The 18,096-nt window shown below is 42.3% G+C and overlaps 1 protein-coding gene across 3 annotated transcripts in view; it reads left to right on the top strand.

Moving 5' to 3' along the window:
* The window catches only part of NEK10 (NIMA related kinase 10), a 123,971-nt gene that overhangs the window by 451 nt on the left and 105,424 nt on the right, over positions 1–18,096 (top strand). For all 3 annotated transcript variants that reach the window (XM_036332793.1, XM_036332791.1, XM_036332794.1), the window contains exons 3-4: positions 8,054–8,184; positions 9,800–9,898. In XM_036332793.1, coding sequence (XP_036188686.1) covers positions 8,054–8,184; positions 9,800–9,898 — 230 coding nt within the window. The remainder of the gene's footprint in view (positions 1–8,053; positions 8,185–9,799; positions 9,899–18,096) is intronic.

Genomic DNA, 18,096 nt, shown 5'->3' with positions numbered 1-18,096 from the left:
AAAAAGGGAATCACGTGTTTCCAAAGGGATCCATTCAACACCTTTATGAATGATATGCCTACTTCTCTTTTTTCTTTCGCATATTTTGTCTTTCTTCACCCAGTTGTTCCTCTCATACCGGCCAAGACTAGGGGCATCCATAGTCTTTTCATTCTCAGGCCTTGGACCTGCTCTAGTCTATGCTTGCTGCCATGTGTCCTCATTACCAAAGCTCTCAGGTCTGGAAACAGCATGTCTTCTATTGAATGCCCGATGTTCAAATCTTCAGAGCTTTGGGGCAAGTGATTTTTTCAAAACACTCTTCACCACATTTCCCTTCTTCTCCTCTTCACCCCCCTCACGCTGCCCACCTGCTACAGCTACACTCTTTTTTTTTTTTTAAATATATTTTATTGATTTTTTACAGAGAGGAAGGGAGAGAGATAGAGAGTTAGAAACATCGATGAGAGAGAGAAACATCGATCAGCTGCCTCCTGCACATCTCCCACTGGGGATGTGCCCGCAATCCAGGTACATGCCCTTGACCGGAATCGAACCTGGGACCTTTCAGTCCGCAGGCCGACGCTCTATCCCCTGAGCCAAACCGGTTCCGGCTAGCTACACTCTTGAGGATTGCTGCAAATTGTCTCTTACTGAAAAGAGGGGAAAGGAGTGAGTTTGGGCTATTTTTATAATAGTATTTTTAGATTTTTATTAGACAGAAAAAGGAATTTATCTGGACACATGTCTTTTTTTGTTTTGCTTCTGTAAGACTTTGGAGAGGCATGAGATTCAAGGCCATCCCTGGAGGTTTGGGAACCAACCCAGCGATGCTAATAATAATAAAAGAAGACCCTTATGTAGCACTGTTAACTAGTAAATGGCTGGAATGGGACTTGACCTGGTGGCATGGCTCCAAAGCCTGCTCTGCTATTCTCGTTTCACTTGTGTAAGAGCTCGTGTGGTGGTAACTAACATCGATGGTCTTTGCTATATCAACCAAACTTCGCAGAGAACTGCACATTTCTCTCTATTTATTTATAGCAGAGAATGACTTTCTAATGATTTGATGGCAACTAAAGGCCAAATAATGATAGTTTATTTTAGGGAACACTTACTATGTGCCTGATGCTTTTCCTGCCTTACCCTGTGTAACAACCAAAGCTCCCCCTTTTACAGGTAAGGAGCCAGAAGCACAGAGAGGTTAGATGACTTTCCTAAGATCACACAGACAGCTAATGGTAGAAGACAGATCTGAACTCAAACACGCCATCTCTGCAATGTGTGCCTCTAACCACTGAGATACCTTTTAAATGACTTGGGAAATTCAATCATGTGCAGTTAAAAAAGTAGTCGAGTAAGCTCTGATTTGGAGCAAACGTGGCCTTAAAACATTTTTTCTCCTGTCACTTCCTTCTTCTCTGTTACTAATGCCACACCCTCACTCTCATCGCAGTAACTCCTTTCTTTTCGCCCACTGATGTCAGCAGTCATTCTTACTCTTTGTCTGTCTTGACACTGCTTAGTATCCTTCTGGCTCACTGCTCACAACCTTCATGAATCACTGCACCAAATCCAGCCCATTCTCCCTTAGTAAGGTGAGCAGGATGACTCAGCATGCAGTTTTGGTTGTAGTTCCCATTCTCTCTCACGACAAGTTGTTACCATATTGTCAGACTTCTGCCTTTTCTTTCTATTCCCTTCTCCCGAATTTTTTACCTATTTCCAAGACTCAAATCTAGTGATGCCACCTCCACAAAAAGCTTTCCCTGTATCTTCCATTCTAGAAGTGAGCCTCTCTCTTCTCAAAGCACCATCTTTCACTCTCGTAGCATTATTTTCTCCATTGTTTTGGAAACTCTTGCCTACGTGTCTGATTTCCTGGCAAGAGGATAGATTTCCCAATGCCAATAACTTTGACTTAAGTCTCTGCTTCACTGTATCCTCTATTCCGTGAATTCTTGGTCAGTTTTTGCCAAATTGAACTGTGTCTTAAGAACTGGGTTACCACATGGGTATGTATAACAACCCTCTAGCCAGGGTAAAAGAATCACCAGTGGAGGTTTTGGCAGTAGTTTTCCACCTTTGAAGCTCATGCTGCACTAGATCTATTGTGTCCCCTTTCAACACCTGGCTGTTAATGAAAGTGAATTGAATAGTTTCCCTCTGCCCTTAAAACCAGTTTTAGAATTTGCAATCTGTTGTTTGACAAGTTCATATGGCTTATCTTTCTGTGAAATATTTCACATGTATAAAAATTTGTATTTGTGATGTTTTAATTACTCAGAAAGCAGATGGTTCTATGAAAAATAACTGCTCAACTATGTGAAGGTCCCGAGGTTCACGAAATTCATTCCTAATTCTGTGTATAAAACTTTCATTCATTTTAAATTCTAAAATAATAAATCTTATTCTGAACACCCTATTCTCCTTTTCATAAAATAGTGTAGAGGCATTTATAGGAGAAGGAAGAAATTGGAAGGAATAAATCAAGAATTTATTTATAGCTTACTTGTTCCAGAAAGAGAGTAAGGAGGCTTATAAAGATACATCAAGTATGACAGGTTATCATTAATTAAACCAGGGCCAAGAAGAAAGAAAAACAAGGGTTATAGCAAAGTAGAGTCATAGGCAGAAATGCCCATCAAAATGCGTAAGCGGGGCACACATTGGTTCTGAGACTTACAGTAGCAGTCCGTTTGAAATCAGAAACTTGGGATTAAGGCCCACTCACCTGAATTTAAGTTCCAGCAAGTCCTGGCCTGTTATTTGTAAATGGGCCAAGATGGCCCATCAACCGGTTGAAGAGGAAATATACTTTGTGGGTTTGGGCAGAGAATTGCAAGAACTGAGTGTTCTTCATCTGAATCTAATGAGCCCTGCCACTTCCCTCTTTGCTTCCTGTGTTCCAGTGTCTGCCTTCGCTGTTGGTCCTATTTGCTCTTCAGCACATTAGCGTCTGCTGCTCCGTGGGACGGTCCCACAGTGCGACAGAAGTGGGAGCAGGCACACACTGAGGCAGATGTAGACCTGCCTTTATCATAAGCAGTTGATCGTAACCCAGTGATGCCATATAATTCCAGGAAAATAATTGCTCCGGGGTTGTTGCAACAAACGGAAATTACCAAATTGGATGGAGATTTCACCAGAGGTTTTCACAAATCTTTTTTTAAAAAAATTTTTCTATTGATTTCAGAGAGGAAGGGAGAAGGAGAGAGAGACAGAAACATCAATGATAAGAGAGAATCATTGATCATTTGCCTTCTGCATGCCCCACACGAGGGATCAGCCTGCAACCTGGGCATATGGCCTAACTGGGAATTGAACCGTGACCTCCTGGTTCATAAGTCGACACTCAACCACTGAGCTACTTAGGCCAGGTCATTTTTCACAAATCTTGAAATAATCTGCCTAGAGCTGGAATTTCAGCCCTCTTTCCACCCTGCCATCCCCCCACCCCACCCGCACCACATACACACACACATTTAAAGCCATAGGGAGCTGAGAAATTGGTTTGCAAGAAAAATAGGATAAAGAAATTAATTAATGACAGGTCCATTAAATGCCTCTGAAATAAAAGGTTTTGATAGATGCTGTGGAAAGAAAAAGTATAAGGTACAGTTCTAGTGGTCTACAGACCAAGTGTAGGAAAGACAGCTCCAGTACATGACAAGGCAGGACCAGAATCCTGGGTGAATGGTACAGACGTGGGTACAGATTTTAAGGAGGATGGTTCTTGAAAAATGGGCTGTTTTTTCATCAGCAGAATGGATGGGAAAGACATTCTAGGTGAAGCGAATAAAGTAATGAGATATCTGAAGGAGAGAAAAGAAGCATTGCAGAAGCCAAATGGTGACTGGAAGTTTCTCCTGGAAGCAGTGATAAATGAAGCTAGAAGTCGTGCAGTATCTGATGGCCCATCTACAAATGCTGTGCTGGATCCATAAGCGACAGGGAATGTTGACCTTTCCAAGTAGAAGTTACATGATCAAAATTTTAGGAAGGCCCTTTGCTTTATTCTCTGCTCTCTTTCCTTTCCAGTCATATTATTCAAGCTGCCCAGGTAGCTTTCAGTTTCTAAAGCACCCACAGTTTTTCTCTGCCCTCCAGCAGGCGTAAAAATCTGCCCAGAACACTCTGGATTACTCCTGGCATCCTGGTCCATGGCCCACCCTATTCTCTTTACTTTCCACCACAACAGACTCTTGTTCACTAATTTTTCAGCATGTTCTTATGCTAGTTTAACCCCTTCCCCACCCTCATGGGTCTGCAAACTCCTTGAGGGCAGAGACCATAGCCATCCTGCTTGCTTATACCCAGTGTCTCACACATCATCTGGCAAACAATGTGTCTGCAACAAACATGAGAATGGATGAACTTGGCTGGAGGTAATATACCAGATAAATCAGATTCGCAAGACACTGGACAAAGTGAGCATTCATTCAACAGCTTCACATTTGAACACCTATGTGCCAGGCTCTGTGAGAGGTGCTGCCCTCAGGGTGGTCAAATTCGAGGAGGAAAGGCCGATGTGTAAACTGGACATCTCACTAAACTGTAATAAGTGCTCCACGAGAGATCAGTACAGTAATGCCACCAGGGAGGGAGTGAACAGCTCAACCAGGAAGGCTTGGGCAGGTGCGCACCAGGAGGCTGTTGGAGCTGAGCCCTGAAAGGCGATCCGGAGTTATAGCTGCAGCACACGCCCAGGCATGGAATGGTCAAACACTATGGTGGTTCCGGGATGGGTGACCAGTTTGAGGGAGCCAGAACTTGAGGCATGGTTTTTTATTTTTTTGTTTATTCACTTATGTATTTATATTGTATGGCCTTGTGGGTCCTTATTTCATTCTGTGGTGGATTTGTCATCATCAAATACTGCAATGCAAATCATTCCCAATCTTAGTGGTTTAAAGCAACAAAGGTCATTTATTGTCCCTCACCCATCTGTGGGTCATGAATTCAAAGCAGCTGGTCCTGGCTCAGGTTTCTGATGGGGTTGCAGTCAGGTGTCAGCGAGGCTGTGGTCCTGTCAACATCCCTGGGGCTGGAGGACCCACTGCCAACGTGACTCACTGCACAGGCTGCCAAGGCGGTGCTGTTTGCTGGTGGAAGGCCTCTCCACAGGGCTGTCTGTCCTCAGAGCATGGAGTGTGGGGAGGCCCTTCAGAACGAGTCACCTGGCATGTTTAAAGAAACAATCATATTTGCCAATGCTATTTCAGATAAGGGTTTAATCTCCAAAAATTACAGGGAACTCATACAACTTAACAAAAGGAAGATAAACAATCCAATAAAAAAATGGGCAAATGACCTAAAGACACTTTTCAAAAGAGGACATACAGAAGGCCGAGAGACATATGAAAACATGCTCAAAGTCACTAATCATCCGAGAGATGCAAATCAAAACGACAATGTTGGTTATGATCAACAAATGAACAAATGACAAGTGCTGGCGAGGATGTGGAGAAAAAGGAACCCTTGTGCACTGCTGGTGGGAATGCAGACTGGTGCAGCCACTGTGGAGAACAGTACGGAGTTTCCTCAAAAAGTTAAAAATGGAACTCCCATTTGACTCAGTAATCCCACTTCTAAGACTATATCCTAAGAAACCAGAAACACCAATCAGAAAGGATATATGCACCCCTGTGTTCATAGCAGCACAATTTACAATAGCTAAGATTTGGAAACAGCCTAAGTGTCCATCAGCAGATGAGTGGATTAAAAAACTGGGGTACATCTACACAGTGGAATACTATGCTGCTTTAAAAAAGAAGGAACTTTTGCCATTTGCAACAGTATGGATGGAACTGAAGAGCACTATGCTAAACGAAATAAGCCAGTCAGAGAAAGATAAATATCACATGATCTCACTCATATGTGGGATATAATGATCAACAAAATTTGATGAACAAAAATAGATCCAGAGACAAATGGCAGGGGAGGGGGAGGTTAGAGAACAACCAAATGACTTGTATGCATGCATATTGGCATAACCAATGGACACCAGAGAAAAAGGAGACATGTAAAACTTTAGACAATTAAAAAAAAGACAAAAAAGACAATCATGTCCTTTTAAATACTGTGAAAGGTGATGATGCTGGACTGGAAGACAGGGATGGAACAGTATGAAGGAGACCTCTGAAAAGCACATGGGATGACTCAAGAGTGTGTTTCTCCTCATTGGAGATAAATAGATGTTGGAGGATTGAGCACGGTGGAGAGGGAGGGAGATTGTCTAGATCTGAATCTCAGCTCTGTCCTTTGCTAGCTGTGTGACCCTTAGGCAAGTCACTTAGCCCCTCTGTGCCTCAGTTTTCTCATCTGTGAAATGGTATTTACCTCAGTGGGGCCAATCCACAGCCACCACAAGACACAACATCCTGTTTTACAGGATGAAAGATTTATATTACTATTTTGAGAGAATTCAACTGTGGCTTGCATATGAAGAAGAAGGATTCTGAGTTTATTTTTTATTTTTGCTAGCTATTTAACAATATTCTCATTATAATGCATTATTTTATAAGCTGACTGCCTTATAGGAAGTCAGACATTCTGTTTGGATAAGGAAATGATGTCTTTATGCAGATTTCTATAAAATATTTTGATAGAATAAGATAAGCACAACATATTATAGCTTTATTTGATAATTATTGTATCTAGAATGAAACAACTTACTGAAAATTGGATGCATTATCCTGTTATATTATGCTCTACTTACCTAATACATAGTAATTTAGCTAATTATAGAACATCTCTTGTTTGTACTTTGGGAAGAATAGGCTATTTGTTTGCACTATGCTCAGCTTCACTGTGGTACAAAAGCAATTCTCAAGGTTATCCCACTTGTAAGTACATATTAGTAAATGAAATGATTTGAATGCTGATAACTTGAGAATTTATTATGTAAGTAATTACGAGTTCCTGTTGTAAATGGAGCATGCTCAAGTTGTTGTGGTTGATTTAAGCACATTTTACTTTTCATATGGTGAATTACATAATACTAGAGGCCTGATGCACAAAAATTCATGCAAGAGTAGGCCTTCCTTCCTCGGCTGCCGGCACCAGCTTCCCTCCAGCACCCGGGAATGGGCTTCCCTCCTCCAGCCACCAGCAGGCACCCAGGACCCAGGCTGGTTCCCTCTGGCCCTGACTTCGTCAGGAAGGACGTTACAGAATGACATCTGGAAGATGTCCAGTCTAATTAGCATATTATCCTTTTTTATTATAGATAATTTCATGAGGTTAAGACTAATTAAAAGTGATAGAATCTTCTTTACCTTTATATCCATTGCACCTGGCAAGTAGTGTTGTGTGATTGGTAAATGTTGAAGAATGGATGGATGGATGGATGGATGGATGGATGGATGGAATGAACAAATGATGATTTTCATTTTGGGGCTTCACTCTATACAAGCGTGTTCTGGCTAGACCACCCGTGGGCAAACTACGGCCCGCGGGCCAGATCCGGCCTGTTTGAAATGAATAAAACTAAAAAAAAAAAAAGACCGTACCCTTTTATGTAATGATGTTTACTTTGAATTTATATTAGTTCACACAAACACTCCATCCATGCTTTTGTTCCGGCCCTCCGGTCCAGTTTAAGAACCCATTGTGGCCCTCGAGTCAAAAAGTTTGCCCACCCCTGGGCTAGACCCTGAAACTCCCCATCCTGGTTGCACATTTGAATCACCTGAGAAACTTCAAAATATCCTAATGCCCAGGCCTTGTGCGGACCTGTGTCCCAGCACTGTTTGAGGTGGGGGGATCTGGCATTGGACCAAACAGCCAGTTCCTGTTCACTTCCAGACTGAAAATGCATAAATAACTGTAAGATATGACAGGAGGTGTGATGAGCTATGAAGGAAAACTAAGCAGTCTGAGATAGCAAGAGTAAATGTTTAAGTCAGTGGTGTTCAATCTTGGAAAACCCCTCCATTGGGCATGGCTATCAGGTTAACTATTGGTTTGAAGAAAGACTCGCTCCCTTCCCCCACCACTCCCCCGTTTTGTTACTTTCTTTATCCTGGGCTGAATTGTTATCCTCACGTACTCTGTGCTTCTATTTCTGTAGCTTCCAGCCATTACCTTCGATAGTGCCCAAAATAGCATGACGAAGTCTGAGCCTGCCACCAGGGCAGGTGGACACAGAGCTCGAGGTCAATGGCACGAGTCCACCGAAGCTGTTGAACTTGAAAATTTTAGGTAAGAAATCCAGGATCTCCCTTGCCTTTAGCACCCTATTCTAATTAGCCCAAAGCTTTCTGTAAGTTTATCAAGGGAGCTGAAATTTAAAACTCATTTCAAAATTTACCACGAGGATTCTTAATAATTTTCGTCAGTGCCTAAACAATTCCCAGAAATAGTGTGTAAATGACAGGCTTACTGGCTGCCGGTGAAACTGACTGGGAGCTTGGGGACACTTTGGTGACACGCAATTGGCATTTGCTCCGTGAGGAAGTGGCTCCACCGTATTGACTCTCTGAGGCCGATTCCAAGCTTTGTCTTCAGCGTGGGGTGTCCATACCTCGCCAGCCATGAGGAGAAATAAAATAACTCATGGCCGTGAACCGATGTGGTGGCTAAAGACGGTGGTTGTCAAAACCACCGAGCTTTTCAGAGGAAGGGCTTGCACCTCACCTTTAACACGGACAGTGCCAGCCCTTGTTTGTCTCTCCTGTCGCCATGCAGAGCTTCTAGCAGCTGCACGTTCCCATGGCCACTCCCCTCCCAGGAGCTGGTTCTGTCAGTTTTACGGTGCACGAAGGTCATTTGGCACTAAGTGCCACGTAAATAGTGAGTGACATGAAATGCCAACATGAATATTCTAGAATGATCATTTATTTATTTGGCCTAGATTTTCTTTCCTTGTCATTTTATGACAGTGAATTAAATAGTTCAAAAAAGTCACATGATGTTACAAGTTCATATATCTAAAATACAGTTTTAGTGAGGGATGCTAAATTCTTTAAAAATTGTTACATATTCAGTTTACCAGTGTCCATGTACTAAGACACCATTATAACCCTCACCTGCTGAGGGTAGGGACACACTGTCCACTGTTATCTGTGAAGGCAGACAGTACAGATGGCCGTATAAGGGTCCACAGATTGCCTTTGAGGTGGTATGTTTATGTGATCACAGCTTATTAGGCCTAGCTCTTAAAGCTGGTCTACTTTAACATTGCACAAAAATGTTCTATATCTTCTGTAGCAGTGACCCTTTTGTACATTTATCGCTTATCCTCTCCCAGTTCTAAAGTATAATGTCTGGGATATTTTTTACCTCTGACGGCTGTAATACCAGAGAAAAGAAGCCGGAGCTGGACTTGGTTAAACACACACACACACACACACACACACAATCAGCAACCCAAAACTCTCACTGTCTACAAGGAAATATGTGTGACAACCCTGGGGTTAATAGCTATAGTAGCCATCACTTTTCTACCCACTTTTCTACAGAAGAATTCTCTAAGTACTGCTCAGCTGTCTAAATAATGTGCCCCAATCATTCTTTCCACATACTCCTCTCCTTCCTCTGACCAATTATAGCTGTTAAGTGTTTGCAGGGTATGTTAGTTAATGTGGTAAAATGAAATATATATAGGTTTGACTGTGATCTTAATGTTAACTTTATAACTGCATTATAACTGCATTTCTTTTTCTTATTTTAATAACTGATATTTGCCTTTGGCAATATATTAAAATCCAAGAATCCCCGAACATTTGCATGAATACAGGTGATCATTCTTTGGTAACTTTGCAGCATCCTAAATAATTTTTTGTTATGAAATACTTTTCTGTTTGTTTCATCTCAGTATAAACTACAAGAATGAGAGGAATTTCAGCAAACATCCCCAGCATCAACTATTTCAGGAGATTTTTACAGCCTTGGTGAAAAATAGGCTCATATGCAGGTAAGATTGTCCCAGGCAAGATAGACATTTAGCCAAGAATGGCATATTTTACATCTCTCTAGCATATCGTTTAAAGCTGTTTACAAGACTGAATAGAACACACATAAAGGATAAAACAGAGCAAAGGCCATTTAGAAGGAGATGAATAAACAGGCCTTACACATGGTCTCATTGAGATTACTCTGGTTAGGTACCGAAGTTTGCTGAATTTTATGATAAATACGGTAAAATGAGAAAGGCAAGCTACGTTGTTTTCCTTAGTTTGAGTTTGGCTACTCAGGCGGAGGTTATGGTCTGGGTCCTTATGAGGGAGACTTCAGGTAACGCAGGGCAACGTCCTCACAGGGCACTTCTGTCGTCTATACAGACTGACTACGTGGGCTGCCCAGCCTGGACCTTGGCGAAAGGGTGAATATGTGACATCCACTCGCAGCCCGATGACGATCTGTCATCCCAGGACCAACTCAAGTGCTCTTTCCTTTGCTCCCCTTGGTCTTCACACAGGTGCAGTGTGGGACTGTAGAGAAGGAACAGTTGGCCAGTTCTCTAGGTTCTCTCTCGAGAGTCTCAGGGGGTTTTGGTGAGCCACGGCTGCTGGATTGCAGTCAGGATTGAGTTTTTCCCCCTCAAGTTTCTGTTCTGGGCTGCTGGAAGGAGGCTCCCAACACTTGGTCGTCGTAGAACCTGGTCTTCTACTCTGCCCAGGAGGCCCAGACCCTCTCCCCCGCCCCCCCACCCCCCAGCATTGGCTGAAAAGACATCTATGAAAACTTTACATCTTCCCCATCACTTGAGATTTGAGATATCTGAATTCTGTTCCAGTGAGATGAGAAAAACAACACTGCTCTTATTCTGGAAAATAGGAGAGATAGTAATAATTTAATGCCTTGATTGAAAGAAAACTCTGACTTGGTCCAGTGTAATAGCTGACGTTAAGTAGAACATCATCCTAATGGGTCTTCCATGATGAATCAGCTACTAAATGCATGGGTCTTCCATGATGAATGCAGCTACTAAGTGGTGGCCTAATGCTTGGGCCTGTTGGACATGGTTATTTAGTATTGGATATTTACATACTGGGCAGTGACTGCTAAGTATGTTTGTTTAGTATAAAGCAATCGAGGATTGGGACAGCATGTCATACTTTGTACTTGATTTAAGCAGAGGGTGATTAGACTGGTTCAGATGACACAGAAGCCTAGGATCTTGATGATGGTCATGTAATTAGGTCAGTGCTCAATTTTTGACAATATATGCAAAGATCGTTGAAAGATTAATGAACATTGCAAAGGACCTGAGGTTGTCCTGGGTTATTTCTTCTTAAGCTTGAACAGAGTAGAATAATGATTAGTAGCAGAATAATTATGCCTGGAATGGTATTAGAAAAATGAAGTTCTTTAATTTGTTTTGAAGACAACTATCACGGATTCTTCAAGGGATGTTTAGGAGGCTATTTGTCAGGTTGGTACTTTGAAAAAGGGAGCAGATTTCCTGTGTTAAAGCTGTAGAGACCTCTCGGTGTCCCTACACTGAAGGCACTAGATGCAGATATTGTTATGGAAAATGATTGGGCAAGGGTTGGCATCCAACAGTTGAAAAAGATCTTAACAATTCTGAAGGCAAGAGATCTCTTGTCAGGACCTTTCCAACTTCTTAGTGATTAATGAGGCATCTTATATTGGATGGTATTACTGGTTTGCAATATGAGCAGTCCCTGGAAATCTTCAAACCAGGAAAGGATGATTATAGATCTCTTTGCTTTCATAGTATGAGAAGGAATTTGGGAATGTTAAACATCAAGAACATCCTTTTACATCATCCTTTGGCTGCTAACAGATTGGCATGTTCAGTTCTATTCTAAAAGCAGGGTTGGGTAAAAGGTCTAAAGGTCTATTGTTTCTCAGACCATGTAACCTTGCTAAGTTGGGCAGACTACCCTTTTGTCCTTTTCTGTCTAACTTTAGACTTACAGAAGAATTAAATCGCAGGGCTGTAATTCTTTTCTGGTATGGCTTTCTTTGTGAACATCAGACTTAATGTTGACTGGAAGGCTTGGCTTCAATTCAATAAACAAATTGTTGAGCATCTACTATGTGCAAGGAAGAGAGAGAGAGAGCAAATGGTGGAGAAGGAAGAGTGGGTGAAAATACAAAGATGAATAAGATGTGTGGTCCCTTTTTTCTAGGGACTTGGAGTCTACTTTGGTCAGCAAAACAGTTATTTTCTACCACCTATAAGGGAACATATGGTAAATATAAACTGTGTACATGAAGACCACCAAAGGCTGGAGGGTCTGGTTGTAGACATGATTGGCATATTCAGGATGTTATGCCATTCACTTTTATCCCAAGAATATGTCTGATTGGGAATTTAATCTCATCTGTGGAGTGTGAGCTCTCCCAACTCCTCTCCCTATTTGTGCCCGATTCCATTCCACCCCCCAACTTGAGTCGACCCCTGTCCCCCACTTCTGGATACCTCACTTCTGGGTTATTTTCCGAAGATTGACCTGTGATACTCCCTTGTTCTCAGAAATGACATTGTCAGGCAGCCTCTGAAATGAAACAGGACTTGTTAATCCAGAGTCAGATAAGGTAACACTGTAAACACCTCATGGTAGATCTCAAAGGGTAAGTGAAAGTGTGGCCTCTGAATCTCAGGTTACTGCTGGTTACACATGGTAATGAATCCCTATGTGGGCCGAGTATGGGAGCAAATTTTCATCTCCCAACTTTTATTTCTGCCATAACATCATTTGTCTCTATAGTAGACTCTGCTGTTGCTAAACAAACCTACCTCATCTTATCTTATCTGGAGGAAATTGCAAAGAAAGCACGAAGGGTGCTTGGTATCCAAGATAAGGTTCTGAGGTTCTGTAGAGAAGTACAAGTTGTCACAAAATTGACATATTTCCCCGTTAACTGACCACTTATAAAATTGGCCTCTACTCAGCTATCTCGTCTGTGTATCTGTTCCTCTGAGCTTCCTCTCTGTTGGTTCATTCCTTGCTGATTGCCAGACAATGCAAATGTACCATAACCCACTTGTGAAATGAGCCTGTGAATCTGGCTAAAGATGTAGAATGTGACGAAGTTACTGAAAGTAACTTGGAATTGAAGAAGAGAGTGTTAATGAAGAAGAGAGTGTTAACAAGGAAGATGACAAGATGGGACTTCAAATAAACATATTTCAAATAGTGAAGAGTAGGAGATGCCATTGGGAAAAATTGATGAATCTTTCTAACGTATTTGCAAAAACGAACCTCTTAGTGCTGCAAAAGTCAAAAGTGAAGTCGAGGGTATTGGATCACCTTATACAGTTTGCCAGAAAGAGCTTGCCAAAAGAGGTCAGCAGAATCTAGTCTTGCTTCTTTTTCCTACTTGTTAGAGTTACAGCTATAATATTTAAATGGAATATTACCTCTGCTATTTATTGTGAAATTTGGTGCTATTGTAAGGTGGGTTCATTTAACTGGCCTCTTTCTGACACAATTATTCTAGAATTGCCAGGATAGCCCCCTTTCTAACATATTTCCAAACATGAACCTCTTTATGCTGTAACTTTTACAGAGGTGAGTATACCCCAGGTTCTCTAATTCCAGTTAAAAGAGACCCAACTGATTCATTTAGCATGATCTTTTCTGTCCAAAAATGCAGTCACTTTTCTGCTAAGAACAAGTTGGTATCATTATTTTACGTCATATTTCCTGAAATACTTTACAAATTTGAAATATTTTGGAAATGAGTTTGAAGGGAGTCTAGCTTGGGAAGATTATGTTTACATTCTATACAAGAGCTCAAGAACTGCTTGAACTAGGGGAACACATCTGGCCCAAACATCACAATCTTGTTAGAAATGCTATTAGAAGTGTTCTGGGAACTTCACAGACACCCTCACCGAAAGGACCTATGTAATTATTTGTTTACTCATCAAACCTTTGTGCCCAGGTCCACTCCTGGGCTTATGTCTGATGCAGGTGACTCTTCCTTTGAACTTTTCCTGATCCTCAGCATTAGCTATCCAGACCCTGTCACAGGAGGTCAGAGGAGAGGACTAGAAGTTAGGATGCAGCAGCAATCTCTTCAGTGTCTTGATTGGGGTCTTAAAATATACAGAGTTGATGGTTGAGATGCTTTCTCTGGGATTCTATCTCATCAGGGAGTAGAGAGGCCACTAGGGGCCTCGGAAGGCTTCCTCCTGGCCTAGGAAAAGAGAAGCCTGTCACCTTGGTCAAGTCTGCCAGATCGTTCTCACCTCCCTAGAGAAGTCTTTAAATCAGCCCCATAAGTTGGATAAAGATAAAGGTTCATTAAGGTCCCCCAAAGTCTCAGGATTGGGTCTTTAGGCACTTAAAAACATCCTAATGGCCAGAGTCAATCCCCAGTTCCTTAGCTGGTTGATACAGTTCTTGAGATCTTGTTCCTTTTTGGCCTCATCTCTCTCTCTGTCTTTTTTTTTTTTTTTTTTTTAAATATATTTTATTGATTTTTTACAGAGCGAAAGGGAGAGAGATAGAGAGTTAGAAACATCGATGAGAGAGAAACATGGGGATGTGCCCGCAACCCAGGTACATGCCCTTGACCGGAATCGAACCTGGGACCTTTCAGTCCGCAAGCCGACACTCTATCCACTGAGCCAAACCGGTTTCGGCTCTCTCTGTCTTTTTAAAAATATATATTTTTTTATTGATTTCAGAGAGGAAGGGAGAGGGAGAGAGAGAGAAACATCAATGATGAGAGAGAATCACTGATTGGCTGCCTTCTGCATGCCTACTGGGGATCGAGGCGGCAACCTCAGCATGTGCCTTTCAGTCCCCAGGCCAACACTCTATCCACTGAGCCAAACCAGCTAGGGCTTGGCCTCATCTCTTGATCCTTCCCGTAGCATCCTTTGGGCTCACCAAGGTCAGAGTGAACCACTCATTGTTTTTGGAAAGTTATTACTCTCACTTCTGAGCTTTGGCCCATGCTCATCCTCACCTGAAGAATGCTGCCCCACATCTCCTTTCTGGCTCTTTTGACCCCTCGACTGGCCCTCTCGCTCCCCTCCCTCCTATGGCCCTGGGCCTGAGTTCCTCCCCACTATACACTATGCTTCTGAAGAACAGGGCTTGTTTTTTTTTATCCCGAACTCAAGCCATTGACACTGGTTTTATCGCAGAACATGGGGCCCGAGAGTCCTCATAAAGTGGAACTTCTTTGCATTAAATTGTTTTGATCACCGTAAAATTTTTGGAAAAATACAGAACATTATAGAAAATGAAAATTTACTCTTTATATCATTCTTAGAAACAACTACTTTAACTCTTACTATATTTCCTTCTAATATTTTTTAAATGCTATGTTTTTTCTTCTTTGCTTATATGAGAGATTATTATATACATACAAAATTGTATTCTGCCTTTATCCAGAGTAGAATTTTTAGAGTTGAATCATTGGCTGAATATCCTTTATGATCTTACCCTTTTGTATCTTTTTTTCTCTCTCCAAGTTTCACAACTTTATATGTATAAGCCTTAAGAACCTAGGATTTCATGTAACCTTCAGCAAGAATAATGTTTCCTCTTTCTCCCATTGGAACAAATATCTAGCTCTTACATTTTTATTTCTCCTGAAATGTTATTTAGAGTCTCTCCCAAACTTGAAATGTGTGTGTGCGCGCGTGCATACACACACACACACACACACACACACACACACAAAATGATATCCAATTGCAGAGGTGGAATGGATCCTGAAATAAAAATCCAGTCCAGTCTCCTTTGAGAGATAAGGTAGCTGAGAGGGTAGGGACAAGCCCAAGGTCCTGACGCAAATCTTGAATAACATTCTTTTCTCCTCTGCCTCGCTGATTACCTGATTCTCTTATTAATCAAAGTACATTTAAGATCTGTGCTCAGTTCTGCACCACAGAGAAACAATCACTTCAGGACTCATTTTCTCTCTTTTTCACTATTTACTACTGCTTCTTGCAAAGCTTATTCACTTGAATGTGTAACAGACATGACATTAAAATGTTCCCACCTTCCCAGGAAAGGACTTCCTGTTCTTTGGCCACATGCAACCACCAGAGCCAGTTTTAACGTGGCCAAAGCAATAAATGACCGTTTCCCATCAGTGCAGGAGCTTCTGAGAGCCAGGCAATAAGCGACAGACACATTCCCACGGCCAACATCAATCCACCAGTCCCCAAACAGTCCCACTAATGAAAGTCCACCTATCCCTGAATTACTCTCATCAGCTTTGCGCCGAGAGACTGTGCCTTATCAGTATCTCTCTCTCTTGCTGACAATTCATCTTTTGTTTCACGCATTGATGGGTCCCCAATAGGACTTCTGATTGGGTTCTCTCCACTTGCACTCCCCTCAGCTTTAGAGTTCCCTACCTATTAACTGAGTCCCAGTAGGCAGCTCCCTATAGTACTCTCAACACCACACCCAGAAGGATCCATTCACACTCTCTGTCACATCATGGCAGTCCTCTGTTTAAAGCCTTCAGTGACCTTCCACAATAAAACGTCCAGAGTCCCTATTCATATTCTTCAAAGCCCTGCAGATGTGGCTCCTGCTCTCTCTGACTTCCCTTCTGTAACTCAGTCTTGGCTCCTTCCGTTCCAGCCCCGAGGGCTTGCTTGCCCTTCTTGGCACAAACCACCACACTCCTGCTCATGGACTATCTGCTTAACTCTTCTGCTCTTCCCACCCAGACTCTCTCCTCAGTTCACTCAGATGCTAATCTTATTCGAGAACCCTTCTCCATCTGACTGTCCTAAAATAGCATCCCCAGAACCCCTATAGCCTTGACCTTGGTTGTTCTTCACTGGTTAGCGCCTGATGTACATTTTTATCTCTCTGTGTGTATTATTGGTCTTCTCCCTTTAGAACAGTGGTTCTCAACCTTCCTAATGCCGCGACCCTTTAATACAGTTCCTCATGTTGTGGTGACCCCCAACCATAAAATTATTTTTGTTGCTACGTCATAACTGTAATTTTGCTACTGTTATGAACCGTAGTATAAATATCTGATATGCAGGATGTATTTTCATTGTTACAAATTGAACATAATTAAAGCATAGTGATTAATCACAAAAACAATATGTAATTATTTATGTGTTTTCCAATGGTCTTAGGCGACCCCTGAGAAAGGGTCGTTCGACCCCCAAAGGCGTCGCGATCCACAGGTTGAGAACCACTGCTTTAGAAGAAGCGCGATGAACACCAGTGCATGCTTTCCTACTAGGAAAACAGTGCCAACTCCTACTAGGTGATGAGTAAATATTGGAAAGCATTCTACCTCTGAAACTTTTGTCAACTAACTGGAAGAAACACCTAGAAGACGGTCCTTTCTGCTCACTATCTCTCTGAGTTTAGGGGCCAGTGTAATTCACTGGATGGACTTCTGATTGGGTGCCTGTGCTGGGCTAGGTTTCGGGGTAGACAGAGATAAAGAACACGGGCCCATTACGAAGAGTGGAACAAGTTAGTAAAGAGTCCTTGAATATTCGTTTATAATCAGTTTCTATTTTGATGTTACTTTGACTTTTTGAACTATCAAAAAAAATAGGGCTCTGTCTTATGAATTTGACATAACATTTATTTTGAAACAGGCTTGAATTCCTCCACTTTAAAATCTTGAGTCAAAAATGGCAGTTTTGTTGCTGTGCTTGGTGTTAACGCAAATGGTATGACAACATGAAAAGGGAAATCTACATAACACTCTCCCCACGAAGTTGCTGCTTATTCTGAGCGAGAGACAGAGGGAAACATTGCAAAGGGTCTAGGTTGGAATCTCTGGCATTTGCACAGCCCCTGGTCAGTTAGCCCCAGACCATCCGATGGTCTCATTTATGTTGGCGCTTACAGCTTTAGTATCATTCAATAATCAATACCACAGCTCCGTGGCTGGTGGTCCCACGGAGCGCTCACATGGCATACTGGTTTCCCCCACTGTGCAAGAAGGTGAAACCCCAGCTACCCTTTCTCTGTTCACGCGCTGGGCCCCTGGTGATGGCAGAAAGTGACCTCCGAGGCTGCAAGCGCCGTGGCAGCGGGTCCGAGGCCAAGGCCGCCAGGTATTAATAGTCCTGTGAAAGCCGTGGCAGAGGTTCAGTCACAGCGGGGATACATGTTTGCCTGCTCGGAATCCGCGGCCGTGTGGCTGCTATATCGGGACCTAATCCTCCGGGGAAACACTATCTTT

This window comes from Myotis myotis, unplaced genomic scaffold, assembly GCF_014108235.1.
Source record: "Myotis myotis isolate mMyoMyo1 unplaced genomic scaffold, mMyoMyo1.p scaffold_m19_p_13, whole genome shotgun sequence".
Taxonomy (NCBI): Eukaryota; Metazoa; Chordata; class Mammalia; order Chiroptera; family Vespertilionidae; genus Myotis; species Myotis myotis.
This window is presented reverse-complemented; position numbering and strand designations above follow the sequence as displayed.